Source organism: Lissotriton vulgaris, chromosome 2_2, assembly GCF_964263255.1.
Source record: "Lissotriton vulgaris chromosome 2_2, aLisVul1.2, whole genome shotgun sequence".
NCBI classification, from domain to species: Eukaryota; Metazoa; Chordata; class Amphibia; order Caudata; family Salamandridae; genus Lissotriton; species Lissotriton vulgaris.
The window spans coordinates 202,965,444-202,981,532 of record NC_141688.1 but is presented as its reverse complement, the minus strand read 5'-3'; the positions used below and the strand labels follow the sequence as shown (position 1 = coordinate 202,981,532).

General features: G+C 48.1%; 1 protein-coding gene across 1 annotated transcript in view; it reads left to right on the top strand.

The window, feature by feature from the left end:
* Positions 1-16,089, top strand: part of TRIM44 (tripartite motif containing 44) — a 511,513-nt gene that overhangs the window by 133,036 nt on the left and 362,388 nt on the right. The window contains exon 3 of the mRNA XM_086959538.1: positions 13,056-13,295. Within this exon, the coding sequence (XP_086815664.1) occupies positions 13,056-13,295 (240 nt within the window). The remainder of the gene's footprint in view (positions 1-13,055; positions 13,296-16,089) is intronic.

Here is a 16,089-nt window from a genome sequence, read left to right as displayed (position 1 = left end):
TTCCATCTGTCTACTCTTTGTGTTCCTCTTGCAGTTTTCTCTTTCAGTTCTTTCTCTTCCAGCTCCTGCAGTCTGTGCCCCAAGCTTGAGGTTGAAGTCAGACTTGTTTTGCCACAAGCCATGAGCAACATCTGAGCTGGACACACCCAGTGCTTGTCTGCCTTTGTTCTTTCACTGCATGTTTCCTCCTTTGGTGTCATAGCTAGTTATTGTTTACACCATCAATTGTCGCTTACCCAAACCAAGCATGACCCCCATGTCATATGACCTGTTTGATTTCTTCTTGTGGAGGAAAAAAAAGGGCCAAGCGTAATGCTTGGAAAATAGTCACAGAACAGAACCCCCCCACCCCCAAACAGTTGTTCTTGAGCTCTTTTGGGGAAAAAACACATGCAGGGCCTTCTCTCCCTGCGGAAGCTGGACTCTGTCCAGCAGCTCCATAGATGGTTCGGTTTGGATAAAAGCCCTCCTGCAGCACCAGGTTGAGTCCAACCTCCTCTACCCTGCTGGATGCGAGAACGGTGCACTGTTATGTTATGTTATGTTAACATCGCATAGTATAGCACAGCATATTGGCCCTGAAGCAATATCTTGGCGCAGCGAAGGAAGGTCGTCTACCTTCTATGAGAACTTGTCAGTGGCCCCTTTCCCATCATCCTAGGGGGCTCTGAGGTCTACTCTGTGGTGCTGAGCCAGTCTCCTCCCCAGATACCACTCGCAAGTCTCCATCCAGCACTTCCACAAACTCTTCCTCACTAGCAGGTGACTCCATCTCCCTTGGAGTGCAGGAGAGAAGGAGGGAGTCCAGAGCAAGTGCCGTATAGGAATCCCTTCGCTATGGTCCGCTTCAGGTGGGCCTGAGTGCCACCACTCAAGTCACCAGTAATAGGTTGCATAAGGAGACAAGCGGGTGGCATAGGGTCTGTCATGGGCCACAGGCAGCGCCTCTGTGGACTGCAGGTCTGAGTAGCAATGTACTCGTTCAAGACGCATTACACAGCTCACCTCTGGGATATGCCTCGAGGTGCATATGGGACAGGTAAGATTCATTCTTGTGCATCGATGCGCAGGAGGTCTGCCCACAGGCCGACGTACATCTCCTCTGAATGCCGCATCCTGGATGTACAGGGACTCCATCTCTACGGGAGACACCTAAGAGTCGACTGGCCAGAGAGGCTCATCTAGTAGTTCCTGGCTCCCGGCTCCAAGGGTCATTTAGAAGTTCTAGCCAGTCCAGAGTATCCAGCTGGTATTGTTGCTCCATCCTGGCCATGCCAGGTATGGTTCTTGGAATACCAGCAGCTTCATCAGCGGAAGGGTCTCCAAGTTTTGCATAACCCAAGATGGTATTTTCAGTGCGCTTCTCGCTCTGTTTTACTACAACTAGAACGTCTAGTCCTTGAAGATGTATGCTTGGCGCACCAGGACCTCTCACCAGAAACCCGGGATGTTCTGGCTGCCAGGAAATCCACCACCAGATTCCAGTTCAGCGGGCTGTGTGCTTCCCCTAGGCACTGCCCAAGAAAATACTTCACCTGACGGTCAGTGGGTAGAGTACTCTCTTTTTCCAGTGCTTTGCCATATCAGTCATTGACGTTGGTGCATAGCACAAACGACTATGGCTACTACTGGTGACTACAGGACTACTGAGGTCAGCAGACATCTGCCTGACCTTCTTCATCTCTTTGCCTGACCAGGAGGCCCCCAGCCAGATCAAGTCTGAACCTACTGCTGTCTCATCTGCAAGATCTTTAAACCTTTGGCTACATGTTACTTAACACGCTTTTTCTGAAGAAAAAAAAAAACAGACTTTCTGGTTGCAAACATTTCCGGGAGGTGTCTTAGTTGGCTTCGGTCGTCAGTACTGAACTGCATCTTAACAAGGATGTCTCTCTCCTGGTCTGCTTTGTCCTGTCTCACACCTGCTTGGAGAGGGGTGCTCCATAACAAAGATGTTTACGGCACACTACCAGTTAACCTACATAGTTCCCCCATTTGTCCCGCTGTCTGCTGTAGTACACTCACTTTAAGAACTGAAAAGTAACAGACACAATTTCGTACATTTTCTTATTATAGAATAGATGCATACAGTAAGTTTTTTCACTGCGATTTTTGAGCCGCACCACATCAGGATGTTTCCACATTTGGCCTTCTGCAAGATTAAAAAAATATAACGTCTTCTTGAAGACTATTGTTGGTCTCACCTAAAAGACAGGTTTTCGGAGAAGGAGAGGACATGGTGTTACGGACAGAGCTACCGACTTTAAAACGAGGGAATTAGGTTTGAGTCTCGGCGTCAGCGCACCATCCTGTGATTCTGGGCAAATCACTTGACCTCCCCCTGCCTACAAAAAACATGAATGTTTTCTTGTGTAAGGGAGCTGGTGCTGATTTAAAGCGCTCCAATACCTACGGGTCGATTTCATGCTATATATAAACAAACATTTTCAACGCAACAGTCTCGCCTTTGAAAAAGTTAGAGCTATTGGAATTGTAAATGACAACATTTTTATTTATGTGTTGGTTTTGAACAGATAAATAAATGGCACTGTCATTTACAATACCAATAGCATAATCTCTCGCAAATGCCACACACAAACACACAGACCCACACAGAGTCCCACACACATACATACCTACAGAGCCACACGCAGAGCCACACACACACACACACACACACACACACACACACACACACACACACAGAGCCACATACACACACACAGAGCCACATACACAGACACACAGATAGCCCTCCACCCTCCAGGGCCAGCATGGACGGGAAGTCCTTGCAGTTGGAGATGCCGGTGGAGTCGGTGATGCAGGTCTTCCACAAGTTGGACCAGAAGGTGGTCGTGGTGATGACCGTGCCGTCGATGCTCGACACCTTCCAGTAGTCGGTGGGCAGCGTGGATCAGACCAGCACCCAGCCCGACAGGGCCAGCAGGAAGGCCACGATCTCCCCCGCTGTGCTGGCCATGGTCACCGGCGAGGGTCACAGGGCACAGGTGTCAGAGCTGAGGGCACGGTTGAGGGCAGAGGGTAAGAGCTGAGGGCAGAGGGGTGAGAGCTGAGGGCACAGGTAAGAGCTGAGGGCACAGGAGTCAGAAGCGAGGGCCTAGGACGAGCTGAGGGCACAGGGGTAAGCTTCCAGAGGAAGCGGGGTGGGCTTCCGGCCTCTTCCTGTGGTTGGTCCCACAGTCCCGCCCTCGGCCTGCCTGACTTCCGGTTTTGGGCGCCGGGCGGCGGGGGCAAACGAGGGGTAGCACCCTCGCTAATTTAAATATAAACAGATCTTACCTTAATCACAACAAAAACGGAGCATACATACCGGGCAAAGACGGAAGACAGAGACAACAGCCACGAGCCAAGCACGACGGTACACGGAGACGACAGGCACAAATACGACAGCCACGCACGACGATAAAGGAAATCAGCAACAGAAATTGTGCAGCGCATCCGTGCAACAGACACGATCCAAATGACAAAAACATGGCTTGAAAAAAAAAACACCGCCCCATGACGGTAAAAAGGGGGCGGGGCTAAAAAACACAGAAACGCCAACGAATCTTTTCCAACAATGATTGGCATTATTCTCTTCTAATGGCTAGCCTCCATTTATGGAGCTAGCCAATGGAAGAGAGAGAGGCGGGTTCAACCCCATTACTGTTAAAACAAAATTCCACGAGCTGCGCGACACTGCTGCGCAGTGTACGCCAGCCGAGACCTATAAAGAGCTTTCTGGTAAGAGAACATCTATTGTGAGCTATGTACCAAAAACGTACAGTGGGCTTTGACCTAACCCATTGCGTAGCATTGCTCGCCTTTATTGTCACTCTTATTTGCTTGGTGTTTATTTGATGCCTATGCTTGTCCATTTTGGTGTGGTGTCTCCTCTCTCCCCCACCCCTGTACACCCACCCCCTGTATTTTTCCAACCACCTGGAGCAAAGCGTCTTTACAATACTTCTGACTGGAAGAGTTATATGCTTCCGCTGCTCACATTTAAGGAACTACTTTTTCTTTCAGTACTTCATGAGTGTTTTTTCTAAGCTCCCTCCCTCGAGTGATGCGTCCCTCACCCTTGCCCCTCGCCCCTTGCTGCTCCCTCGCCCCTTGCTGCTCCCTCTCCATGTTTGTGAACGTCAAAAATGGCTTTCCGTTGATAAAACAAAACTTTTCACGTGCGCGTCTATCTCGCGCGCGCATACAGCTGTGGCTGAGAGCCCTGGGAAGTAATTGTAGTTTTCACTCTCAAGCTGTTTGCCTGATAACGATTTGTAAATACATAACTGAACGTTTTTTTGTGTTCGTGTTCCCCTATTCGAGCCTCAGTATGAAGGAGGAGTTGTGTAGTAGTCATGTTGTAGCACGACAAGGGTTGTGTGAGCGTCGGTCCCGCCCCTTGTCACTCTTACTTATGATTATTATGGAAATGGGGGGAAAAGAGGCACGTTGGTGACAATCATTTTTTGTTTGTAAAACCTAGTGACGGTTCCTCGAACCAAGCTTTGCAGAAAGGGCGGACGCTCTTTCAAGATTTTAGGGGCAACACTTTGGAACTCCCTGCCTCTGCATATCCGCACCCTGACCAACCTGACTACCTTTCGAAAGGAACTAAAAACCCACCTTTTCTCCATCATCTAAACTCTTCTGTGACTTCCCCCTCCCCTCAGGTACTGTTTAGGTTCAGCGCCAGGACGCTCCGTTGCTGGGGCAGCTGTTTGCGCTTCAACAAATTGGTAACATTAACATTAAAAATCATAATATTCAGTCAGTACAGATATTAATGACCGCATGGCCCCTTTCTATTTGTATCTAGTTCACATTTTGTCACTTTGTATAATCTTTTATGCCTTTTTTTTTAAACTCAAATGCAATTCTCATCCCCTCTCCCCCAAACCTGTACTGCCTTGAGTCTTTTTGTCTTTCTTCCAATGTCGACGTTCTAGGCAGAATACACTGCTTTGCCAATATCTAAATCCCCTCGCAATTCAGCTGTTGATCTCTTGTTGTGTCTCCTGTTGTGTTCTTCATTACGGGTATAGTGTAGCTGATTTCTGCAGTTAAGAAAACCTACTCGGTGTTGGCAAAGGTGGCGGTCTCTTTTGATCACCACAGCAGAGAGGCCACGTGTTGAATGGGCGATTAACTACTCACTGGTGCCTTGTGGGGTGTAAGAAGGCCTCTTCACAAGCGCCTCCCTAGCAGCCCATTCCGTAATGTGGCACTTTGCAGTCCCTCTGTGAACTAATGAGTTCCATGTGATGTGCAGTAATTTTGTTGGAAATTGTTTAGTTTCAATGTCAGTGTAATCATTTTTCTTTCCCGCGTTTTACATTTAATGTGGAGTAACTGACTGGCAGCTTCAATTTCTCTTTGTTATGTAATTACGTTTTTGCACACTTTTCGTTCCTCATTTCTTTTCCCTTGGTTATCCCTGTTTTTAGGTCTGGCTTAAGTCAGCGCATGTGTCTGCAGGATATATTGTTACCAGTTCTACCAAGTAAACGTAGAATGGCTATGGCTACAGTCAGAGTAGCTTCACCTTCTCACCACATGCCATTGGCTGTTTGGTGTATCATTCCTCCTTCAGGATGCGACTCTGTTGGGATGCACGAGGGACTCTTCTATCTGAAAAGTACCTTCAGTTGTTGCCCTGTTTGTCACAATCAATTCCTTTTCTTCTTTATGCATTCTATACAGAAATAAATGATTCTTGCTATTTTTTCCTAGAAGCGGCAAAGCCAATAGGCAGGTGATAATGGCATAAACAACATGTGTGCATGCAGCGCATTTAAGGGGAGTTTGTAAATAGTTGCTCACGAATGTGCTCACATATGAAATCTGAGTCTCTTTGCTTTGCCAGTGCTTGTTATACATTTTGTCGCACCGCGGATCCCACTTGCTCAATTCCATGTTGTACAGCTTTCTGAAAAACCATCTAGGTGCATTTTGGTCCAGCTCCCCGCTGTCCCTCTGATACAGAAGGTGGCAGCCGCTTGGGTGTGATGGGCAGTGGCTAAGAGAAGGCTGTTCTAGCTTTTCATTGGCTAGAAGCCGGATGAGATGCAGAGAGGCTCTGGGGAGATTACAGGGTAGGAAGAAGCGAGACAGACGCTGTGACTTCACCGTGGTGGGCTCTCTGCCACCCTACACATGGCTGGATGTGCCACTGTGTGGCATTTAAGGCGGGTACCATACAGTGGGTAGTAATGGCGTCAGGGTCCAATGCACTTAGGAAATTAGAGCCACCTTCCCCTGTGTTTGGGTAGTAAAAACTCCCCATTATTGGACCACTGACACTGCTTAATTTGAACCAGTGGTTGCACATCATACGCGCCTGCGCTCACTTTTTGACACCAGGAGTTATTTTTCATGGTAAGGCTTTGCCCTTGTGAGACGCAGAACAGTGAGAAAGAAAGAGGATGGTAGGAGAACGGCGACAAAGGGAAAACAATCAGGGTGAGTGAGATAAAGAGGCAGGAGGCACAGGGTGGTCGAAGAAAGAGGCATGAGGTGGAATCATGACCTGGTAATCTAGGTGTACAGCAGTTGGCTAAGGGCACCTAAGAAAATGTTGCTGCCTGCCACTTATTTTGAATTTTCTACAAATTAAGCACTGTCCCTCCCACCACTTGGCCCTGGCACCTGCTGCTCTAATGATAGCAATGCCCACGATAGCAGAGACGAACAGGCAGTCCTGGACCTGGAGTGGGTAGACCGTGAAAGGGCACGGAGGGGTGAGAGGGGAGATCCAATGAAAGACTGTTTAAGCATGCAGGTGTCTTTCAGTCCATTTATTAGGCCGAAGCCATCCAGACAGAGCAGCAGTCTGCTTGCAAAGACATACTGGGGACATGCTGAAGACTTACCTAGGAATGCATTGCACCATTGCTTACCATTGGCTTTGTCGCTCACATTTACTTGCATTATATTCGCTAGCTCTCTGTTTTAGGCTGTCCCTCCTTTGGTGTGTAGCCTTTTTACTACCTCTCTGACTGGCTCCTTGTATTCTGCCACAAGTGCTCCCTTTCCAGGAACTCTTTTTTCTTTTTCGTGAGGCACTCCTTGAGAGTGCTTCTATTTTCAGCGGCCTTCCTTATGTGTTAGTTTACACACTGTATTTCTTTGAAAAGGTTTTCCACGCACGGCTAATTCTACTTATCTCTGGCATTATCAGTTCTTCATCAGAAATGCTGGAGATCAGAAGGCAATCAGCAAAAAAAATGGCCTCTTATATTTTATTTTTATGAGGGCACATTTGCTGTACTACAAACATAAAGGTCAAATGTCAAGTTTTGTTTTTAAACATTTTATTTGGCAAGTCGCATATATATCGCAGGGCTCTGCACACCAGAGACATCTGCAGAATCAGACCGTACAGATACACGAGTTATCGACTTTTCATTTTTTTGTTTTTGTTTTGGAGAATAAAGTCAAAATACAGTCAGAAACCATTAGAATAGTACAAAGTAGTGTAAACCCCCTCCCACCCCTACCCCCCCCCCCCCCTTGGTCCCACACCGCCTGCACAATCCCATCCACAGCCTAGAAATAAGCCAGAAGTATCTCTGAATACTGAAAAGCCTCAACCAGCCCCCCCCCCCCCCCCCCCCGGCATCCCCACAGGCTAAATATATGGGGGGAAGTTACTTCAATGGATGAGCCTCTGCCACGGTTGGTGGGTCCAACCACAGGCCCTGATAATCCGCTCATTGTTTCCAAATTCTTTAGTGCTTGCGTGGGCACCCCCTGGTCACAAAACAGGTTGTTCTAGCCCCATACAAAAATCTAAACCATTCTTCCATGCATTCACCGAGGGGGCCTGCAGTGCTTTCTACGCCTTGGCGATGTCTCGCTTAGCCAGCGTAAATCCCAGTTGCATAAGGTGACGTTTGTATACATTACCCCTGATTCCCTCCATGACATGAAGCCAGGCGAGCCGCGGCGTACGGGGGAATCCCCCACCCCAAGACCTCCGAAAAGCAGGCAAATAACCCCCTCCAGTAGCGATCCAGGGAGGAGCACCGCTAGACCGTATGGATGAACGTACCTATCTCCCGGCCACATCGAAGACACTCCGGGTACGCGATCTGCCCCGGCACGCCACAAGCGCACCCTAGTAAGGTAGACCCTATGTAAGTAATTGAATTGGATGAGGCGGAGTCGCATCGCTATGGCCGCTCCCTGTGGAGCCGCCAAAGCCTCCATCCAATCCTCCTCCTTCGGTGTGCCCACATCCGCCTCCCAGTCCCCCCGAAGTTTCTGAAATGTGGGGGAGCAATGCATAACCAGGGATTGGAAGATCCGGGAAATTTTCTTTTCCTTCAGATCCCCCATAAAAACATTAGCTTCCAGTCGACTGAATTCGGGGAGAGACTATAGACCTTCTTAGCTGGGGGACGGGCATGACGAAACTGAAGGTAGCGATAGAACTGCAACCATGGCATAGGAATTCCCTCTGGAAGTCTTGGAAAGACTTCAGTGTGGAGCCCCTCATAACATCCTCCAGGACTGAAATCCCTATATCGTCCCATCTCCGGAAACCCTGCAAGGCTGCTAATTGGGGTAAACGCCCATTATTCCTAAGGGGAGTCTCCCTAGTAAGGGTGTTCCACCATCACATTCGTCGTAATGCCTGTCTCCAAATCAGGAACACCACCCGCGTGACCGACGGCAACGCACCCCGTAATGGCGCCGAATACAGAATTGTATGGAGCGAGTAGCCGCGCAAGTGCATATGCCGGGTTTCCCCTATCACCGTACCACCACTCATTGAGGACCAGCAAGTGTGAGGCCTGATAATACGAGAGAATGTCTGAGGTTGCAAGCCCTCCGCTATAGGTAGAGAGGAAGCACATACGAAGAGCCACGTGCACCCTTCTCTCCTCCCACAGGAATTGCCCAAGCCAACCGGAACCAATGGGGTCGGATCGGGTATGGGTGATTCTGTAGCTGGTAGAGGAGCCGGGAGAGCGCCACCCTCTTGAATGGTGCTGATATACCATATAACGTCAGGAGCATACAGGACCAGATCTTGAGGTCTGTACGTACCTGCTCCCATACTGGGGCCAAGTTCCGCCCCCAGGAGGCTGCCGACACAACTGAAACAAACACGCCCAGATACTTCAGTCCCCCCACTCCCAACTGTAATGAGGAAACCCACGCGCTCACTTTCGTCTGATCCCCCAAAGCCCATAACGTGGGTTGGCGAGGGTTCATGTAGAGCCCTGATGTCTCCCCTAAGATCTGCAGGATGCTCAGGAGCCATGGCCATGTCCTGTCAACTGCTGTAAGAAAGAAGAGCACATCATCCGCATAGAGCGCGATCCTGTCCGACAGGCCCGGGCCCACTCGGAAACCCCAGATCTGCGCATCTATGCGCATCCAGGCCGCCAGCGGCTCCATGGCGAGATCGAAGAAATACGGGGACAGGGGACAGCCCTGCCGTGTGCCTCGTCTGATAGAAAAGGTAAATGAGGTCGCCCCTGCCACCCTGACCGATGCCGTCAGATCCGTATACAGGAGTGTTAGAAGCGTGAGCTAAGGTTGAGTCTGCGCAGCAAGGCAAATAAATATACCCAGCTCAGGGAGTCGCACGCCCTATCCATATCTGCTAGGAGTAGAGCCGCTGGTTCCCCACTCCGCCGAATAGCCTCATGTGTCCTCCTAATGTTGTGTCTGGTTGCCCTCTGGGGCATGAACCCAGCCTGATCAGGATGTATGAGTACAGAGGTGTGGGACAGAAGGCGATTGGCCAGGGCTTTAGCTAGAATTTTAACCTCCACGTTTAAAAGAGAAATGGGGCGATACGAGGCATGTTGCTCATGGGGCCGGCCGGGCTTATGGAACACCACCACCTCTGCATGCCTCCAGTCCGGGAGAAGTAAACCCTTCTACCGAACCTCCTCCACCATCGCCCGATAGTGCGGGGCTAGCTGCACCGAATACAGTCGGAAAAATTCCCTTGGGAACCTATTAGGCCCCAGCGCCTTCCTGGGTTAAGCTCTCCCAGTACCGTACCCAACTCCTCGTCTGTCAGGGGCAGCTCCAGCTGATCCCGCACCTCATCCGACACCGCTTTGGGTGGCAGGTCAGCTATGAATTTATCTATTGTGGACTCTAACAAGCATTCCTGGGGGCATAAAGCTTTGCATAATATGCGGCCTAGTTCTCTGCTATGGCCGGAGGGTCTGTAATCGGCATTCCTGCCTCGTCCAGAATCCTCGGAGGGGCCTGGGGCTGTAGGGCTCCTTGACAGAGTCGGTGCAGTATCTTGCTGGACTTCAATCTTTGACTTTTGACAAATTAATGTCTATTCTTTTAAAAGGGAGGTTGGTGTTTACTTTTCCTTCTCTGACTGTAAAATGAGAGGATTTTGTAAAAAATAATTCTGGCACATAACACCATTTAAATACCTGTAAATGAACTGTACAAATATGTCATAAAGATTTTAGCAGTTACGATAGCACAAATGGAGCACGTGTTCTGTTTTTTTAATTCTGAAGTGTGGTGGAAATAAAGATTTTAGTAGGAACAAATCCGATCAATGCACAAATGAAATATTCCCTGAAACTTGATTTCTACATAACTCTTCTGTGCGCTTCCAAGTTTTATCAATAAAAAGGTTTGTCTGCGCATATGTAGTTATCATTTTAGTGTAAAATTTGTAGTTGGTAAAAACACAGGGGCATATTACCAAGGGCCATTATCGCCGCATTAGTGGGACTTTTTCCCGCTAATGCGGCGATAATTTCATCGCCCTATTACCTAGCTGTCGCTAACACCAGTTAGCGACAGCTTGTAGGTGATAGCGGGCATTTAGGGGCCCACTTTGCATGTCAGCGATAATTATCGCTAATGACATGCAAAATGGGCGTGCCAAGATGTTAGCGACTGAAAACAGTCGCTAACAACGCTATCTTCGATTTACCAACTTTTGGAAATATTCGCGCTAAGCGAATATCTCCAAAAGCTAATGCCTGCCCTGAGCAGTTCTTAGCCATGTTATCCAATAGTAGGTGGACAACATGGGTAAGAGCATTAGCTCGGTAATGCATGAATATCGCTGACTTTTCAGTGATATTCATGCATTTCGGCCGATTTTTATCGCTTAGAAGATAAACCTTGATAATAGCAAGGCTCCTAAGCAATAAAAATCGGTGAAGCACGGCGATAAAATTATTGCTGCTAACAAAGCATAGCGATAATTATCGCTTATGCTTAGTAATATGCCCCACAGTGACCTACAACACCTTGCTTTAGTAATATATTTGCACCATAGTGCTCCGCAATATATCGCCAGCTACTAACTCCATCTCTACTACGGGCCTGCTGAATACATTTGCTACACTTGTTCTTCGTATGATCTGTATTTTCACAGTTCCCATGCCTTCAGGGATGTGACATTAATGCCTGCACTCCTTCCTCACTCCCCCCTTCTGAAAATTCTCCCAGCACCACTGCTGCATTCCAATTGCGAAATGTATAAGCCCTGGTTACTACATTTATTTTCAATAATCCTGTTTCTTCGCAGGTTTTGAGGGAAGCGTACTGTAATTGAAAGACCATTTGCTCAAATATCTGGTGTGCACTTGTCGGCTTTTACTTCAGTATTAAGTGTTACCCACAAGTGTTGAAAAAGACTATACTGTAATTTAAATACCATTTGCTCAAATATCTGGCGTGGACTTCTCTGCTTTTACTACAGTATTAAGTGTTGCCGCACAAGTGTTGAAAGAGACTAGTCTTCAGCATTGGATGATATACACATTATTACCCCCTGTAACCCACAGGGCAGGCACACATGCAGAGAACTGCATGACATGAATCTAAAATTGCACAGTGATATAGCCCAAAAAAATACAAGAAGTGTGTGCGTGGACATTATAAACAATAGCTAGAAAAACCAGCCAATATGCTCCTTGTACTAGAAACGCTCATAGTGCAGGCCTCGCAGCGTGGTGTTTGTCAAGGGATTTTATAGTACATGCCACCAGAACAGAGCATATTTTTCAGCATTCCTAAAATCTATGTCTCTTCTACAGGCTAGTGGCATAATTTAGAGGAGAGCATGGAACGCAACTCTGAAAATAACTCCAAGACTCACAGTCCACACCCAGTACACGGTCGGCTCCATCTACACCTGCCTTGTATCCACCTCTCACCTGCGCTCCACCCTGCTGGCACTAGTGCGGCCCTCGGTCTCACCACAGACCATCTATTTTGGCCCCTGGGAAAATGTTTGCACATACTCAAGGTGAGCAGTATCACTAAAAACCATTGGCAAAGCCAATAGGTCGACAACTGAGAGACCTAATGGATTTGCTAGTGCTGGTTCAGGATAGTTACAAGCAGTAAGTATATCTGTAGCACCTCACTAGGAGCAGTGTTGCTCTCAGGGCTCCCCTAGAAACCACAAGCTATTGCTACTAGCTGGCAGCATCCTTTGCATACACAGGTTCTAGGTGAGTTCACAGATACCGTAAACACAAACAGACCCCACACCTCTCTGTTTACAAGACTGGACTTAACAAGAGTCAATACAAATGTTTTTTTTCTGTCTGTAGTAAAACTTGGTGTAACTGAAGTAATACCTAAAAGGAACCTCGCGTCATGCTCTAAGGCAAACCTTCATTCTTTTTGTGTTGCTTTGCCCAGTACTTTCCCTCAGTTCATTTTTGTCTGCACATGAGCACCTATAATTATGTCCTTAATCCAGTGGCGGCTTGCATAGGGTGTGCTGCGGGGTGGGGCAGGGGCAGGGGCAGGGGCAGGGTGGGGGGTAGTAAACTCGGACATACAACGGAACTACGGAACTACTTATTACGTTTCTCTGTCCCGTCGTATGTCTGACTTTACCACCCCACCACCCTGCCCCTACTACGACCCGCCTCACCACCCCGCAGCATGCCCTATGAGAGCCGCCACTGCCTTATCTTTCCTACCCAAGTGATATCTCCCTGCTGCAGATGCTCATATTTACTCACAGTGTTCAGTAAGATGAGGGCCACTAATGACTGCTTTCCATCTCTTTGCCTCTGCATCCACAGGTGACCCGGAGTGAGATGAAGACCTTCATCTCAGAGCAGTTTGATAACATGCGATGCCTGGCCAATGAGGAGGAGCGCAGAGCGCTGCACCTGGTCGACCTGCAGGAAGCCATGGAGACCGCGCGAGTGTCGGAGGTGCTGGCCGAGCTCAACGTCCGTATGAGGAAGATCATGACGGAGATGTCGGAGATCACAACCCAGCTGAGCGCTTTCAATGACCTGGCTCAGCTCAAACCGGAGGTAAGAGGGACAGGAATATGTACGTGAGACCTTGAAATATCAATCAATCAATCATACGGTACATGTAGAACGCGGCTTATCACCCGTGATGGTATCCAGGTGCTGAGTTGCTATGTCTATGGCTGGCTGTACGCGTGTTTGTCTATAAAGCTCAGTCAACTTGTGAATGGAAGAGCAAACGGTTTATTAAGAGTGGAAAGTGAGACGTGCTCACATGTGGGGTAAGGAGTGTAGTAGGACTGTTAAAACCATCAGTTAGATGGCAGAGACCTCCAGGCAACACATGCATTGGATGTGCCCATACTTGAGGTCAGCGAGGCAGAGATATAGCCAGACTTGAGCTAGGAAGGTCAGGAGAGATGTTCAAATATAAGTTAAAGAAGAAGAGGAAACCAGCTCATAGCGAAGTGTGAGCGGCAGGAAACCTCGTCCAACCTATGGTAAAAAAGTGGAGGAATTGTGCTCAGTTCCAAGGAAAGAGGTACAGAAGACCTGCTTCTACCTAAGATGATGAGGTGCAAACAACCCGCTCATATCTAAGCTAAGAACGGCAGGAGACCACTTACACATGAGGTAACGATGAGAAGGAGTCCTACTCAAACCTAAGGAAAAGAGGAACTGTACTTGCTCAAGGAAGACAAATACCTGCTCGCGTCTGAGCTCGGCGGGGCGCTAGGCCGCATCAAATCTGAGGTAAGGATGGGCAGCAGGACTGTTCAAACCTTTGGTACAGTGGGACAAAAACCCTACTGGGACCTGAGATAAAAGGATCAGCCCCTCGGCTACAAAGGAGATAATCCACGCTGGAGCCCGGTTCACATAGAAGATAGTCTTTGCTGGAGCCCCGCTCCCACAGGAGATAATCGTGCTGGAACCCCGCTCGTACAGAAGATGATCCGTGTTGGAGCCCCGCTCACACAGGAGATCATCCATGTTAGAGCCACGATCACACAGGACATGATCCATGCTGGAGCCCTGCTCAAATCTAACGTAAATCAGTGGAAGAGATCTGCTCACTCCTGAGGTTAAGAGGCATGACACTGCTCACACCTGACGTAAGAAAGGCAGACACCTGATCCAACCCAGGGTATAAAGGAACCCAACCTTGACCGGTCCATATTTAAACCTGTGGAAAAAATGATCTCAAACACGACCTGGCCATATTCAAACCGGCAGTAAGTAGGCCCTGGGCCATTACTGTGCCGTATTCAAACCGGTGGTAAGTAGGCCCTGCACCATGACTGTGCCATGTTTAACCCAGAGGTAAAATAGCAGGTGACTGTCAGCTGGCCATGTCGAAAACATAGGTTAGAAGGTGTCAAACCACGCCCTGTTAATTGACAAATCAAGACCGGCCCATGTTCAAAGCTGGTATGGCTGTTTTAGACCATAACTTTTGGTAAGCGGTTACCAGGCCATGACCTGCCCATGTGGAAACAGGTTTCTGACATGATCTAGCTAGCTTCAGATCCCAGGTTTGAAGTAACTCTACCTAGCCATGTCCAGAGACCATATAAGACGTCCCTGTGCATACGTGCGTAGCTAGGCGGATATTCAGCATGTGCGTGTTCTGGTAATGCAGCTCAGGAGTACCTCAGAGAATCTAGAGTGCCTAGTGGTAGCCTTTGGAGGCTAGCCAATATTGGAGGGCTGTGGATATTTTTAGGGGGTCTGTCTCCATTTCACAACCTCTACAATCGAAGGCTGTTTTAAAGCAGCTCTGAGTGTAAGGTATCCGTGCAGTTTATTCTTGATTCCACATGCGCCCTGCCACCTCTTACGCTTATTGGAGAAACAAAGCACATGGGATCTATGTAGTGATCCTGAGATGGGAACAATGCTCTTTTCAGTGGTTAATCGGAGGCTCTACTTCTAGTTACTGGTCATTATGGCCACCAAGGATGTGTACCACGGTGGTGGACTCTTTACAAGCCTCCATGTGGGAACGATCTCCGTTTTCTGGTGATTTGTAAGTAGTTCCCACCCAAAACCATTCGCCCACTTGTTGGTGGATTTATTGATAGCCAGTTGTGAACCACAGACAGGTGACGTCCTGACTTGAGTCAGAGAACACGGTGCACAGAACAATCTGTGCCCTCCTTGTAATCAATGACCGTGGCCACCCATTACCACCTTACACCTTCCTTCTGAGAGCCGCTACTCCCAGCTTGGCCGTCGAGATGCTGCAATTATTGAGTTACTGCAGATGTCTCTATTCTCCTCATTGAGGGCTCCCTTCTCCCTGTCCTGGTCGTTTCATGATACCTTCCAATTTTATGCCATTTTTTTTTTATTTAAAAAGCTTATAACTGAAGTCTCTGTTAGACTTTTCCACCCGAATGCTCGTCAGTTCTCCCACCTCCTTAACTCATAAGATAACCAGTGAGTTTCATCGTGATTTTGATGGATTGCTTTGAGCAGGAGACTGAGCATGTGAAAGGTTTCTATTTTCTTCTGAGGAGAGGTCCCCAGAATCTTCTGAAGACCCTGTCAGAAGAAGGAACTAACAGCGAAGACTTCAAGCATTTTGTGGGTTCCGATTTTCGAGTTTTTTTGCTGTTGATCTATGGCTTAGTGAGGAATAACGAAAATACTCTCTTCGTACTAATATCAAACAGAAAAAAACAGTTGTACCCTTGATTTACATCTGGGAACTTTCGAATCCAACCTTGGATTACATTTTCAATCTATGCTTTGGAGCTGAACAATAGACAGTAAAATGCAAATATGCGATGCTTTAAACCTTGGCAGTCGGTTCATCCTATTTTGAAGTCAAGTGAACCCAATTTATATT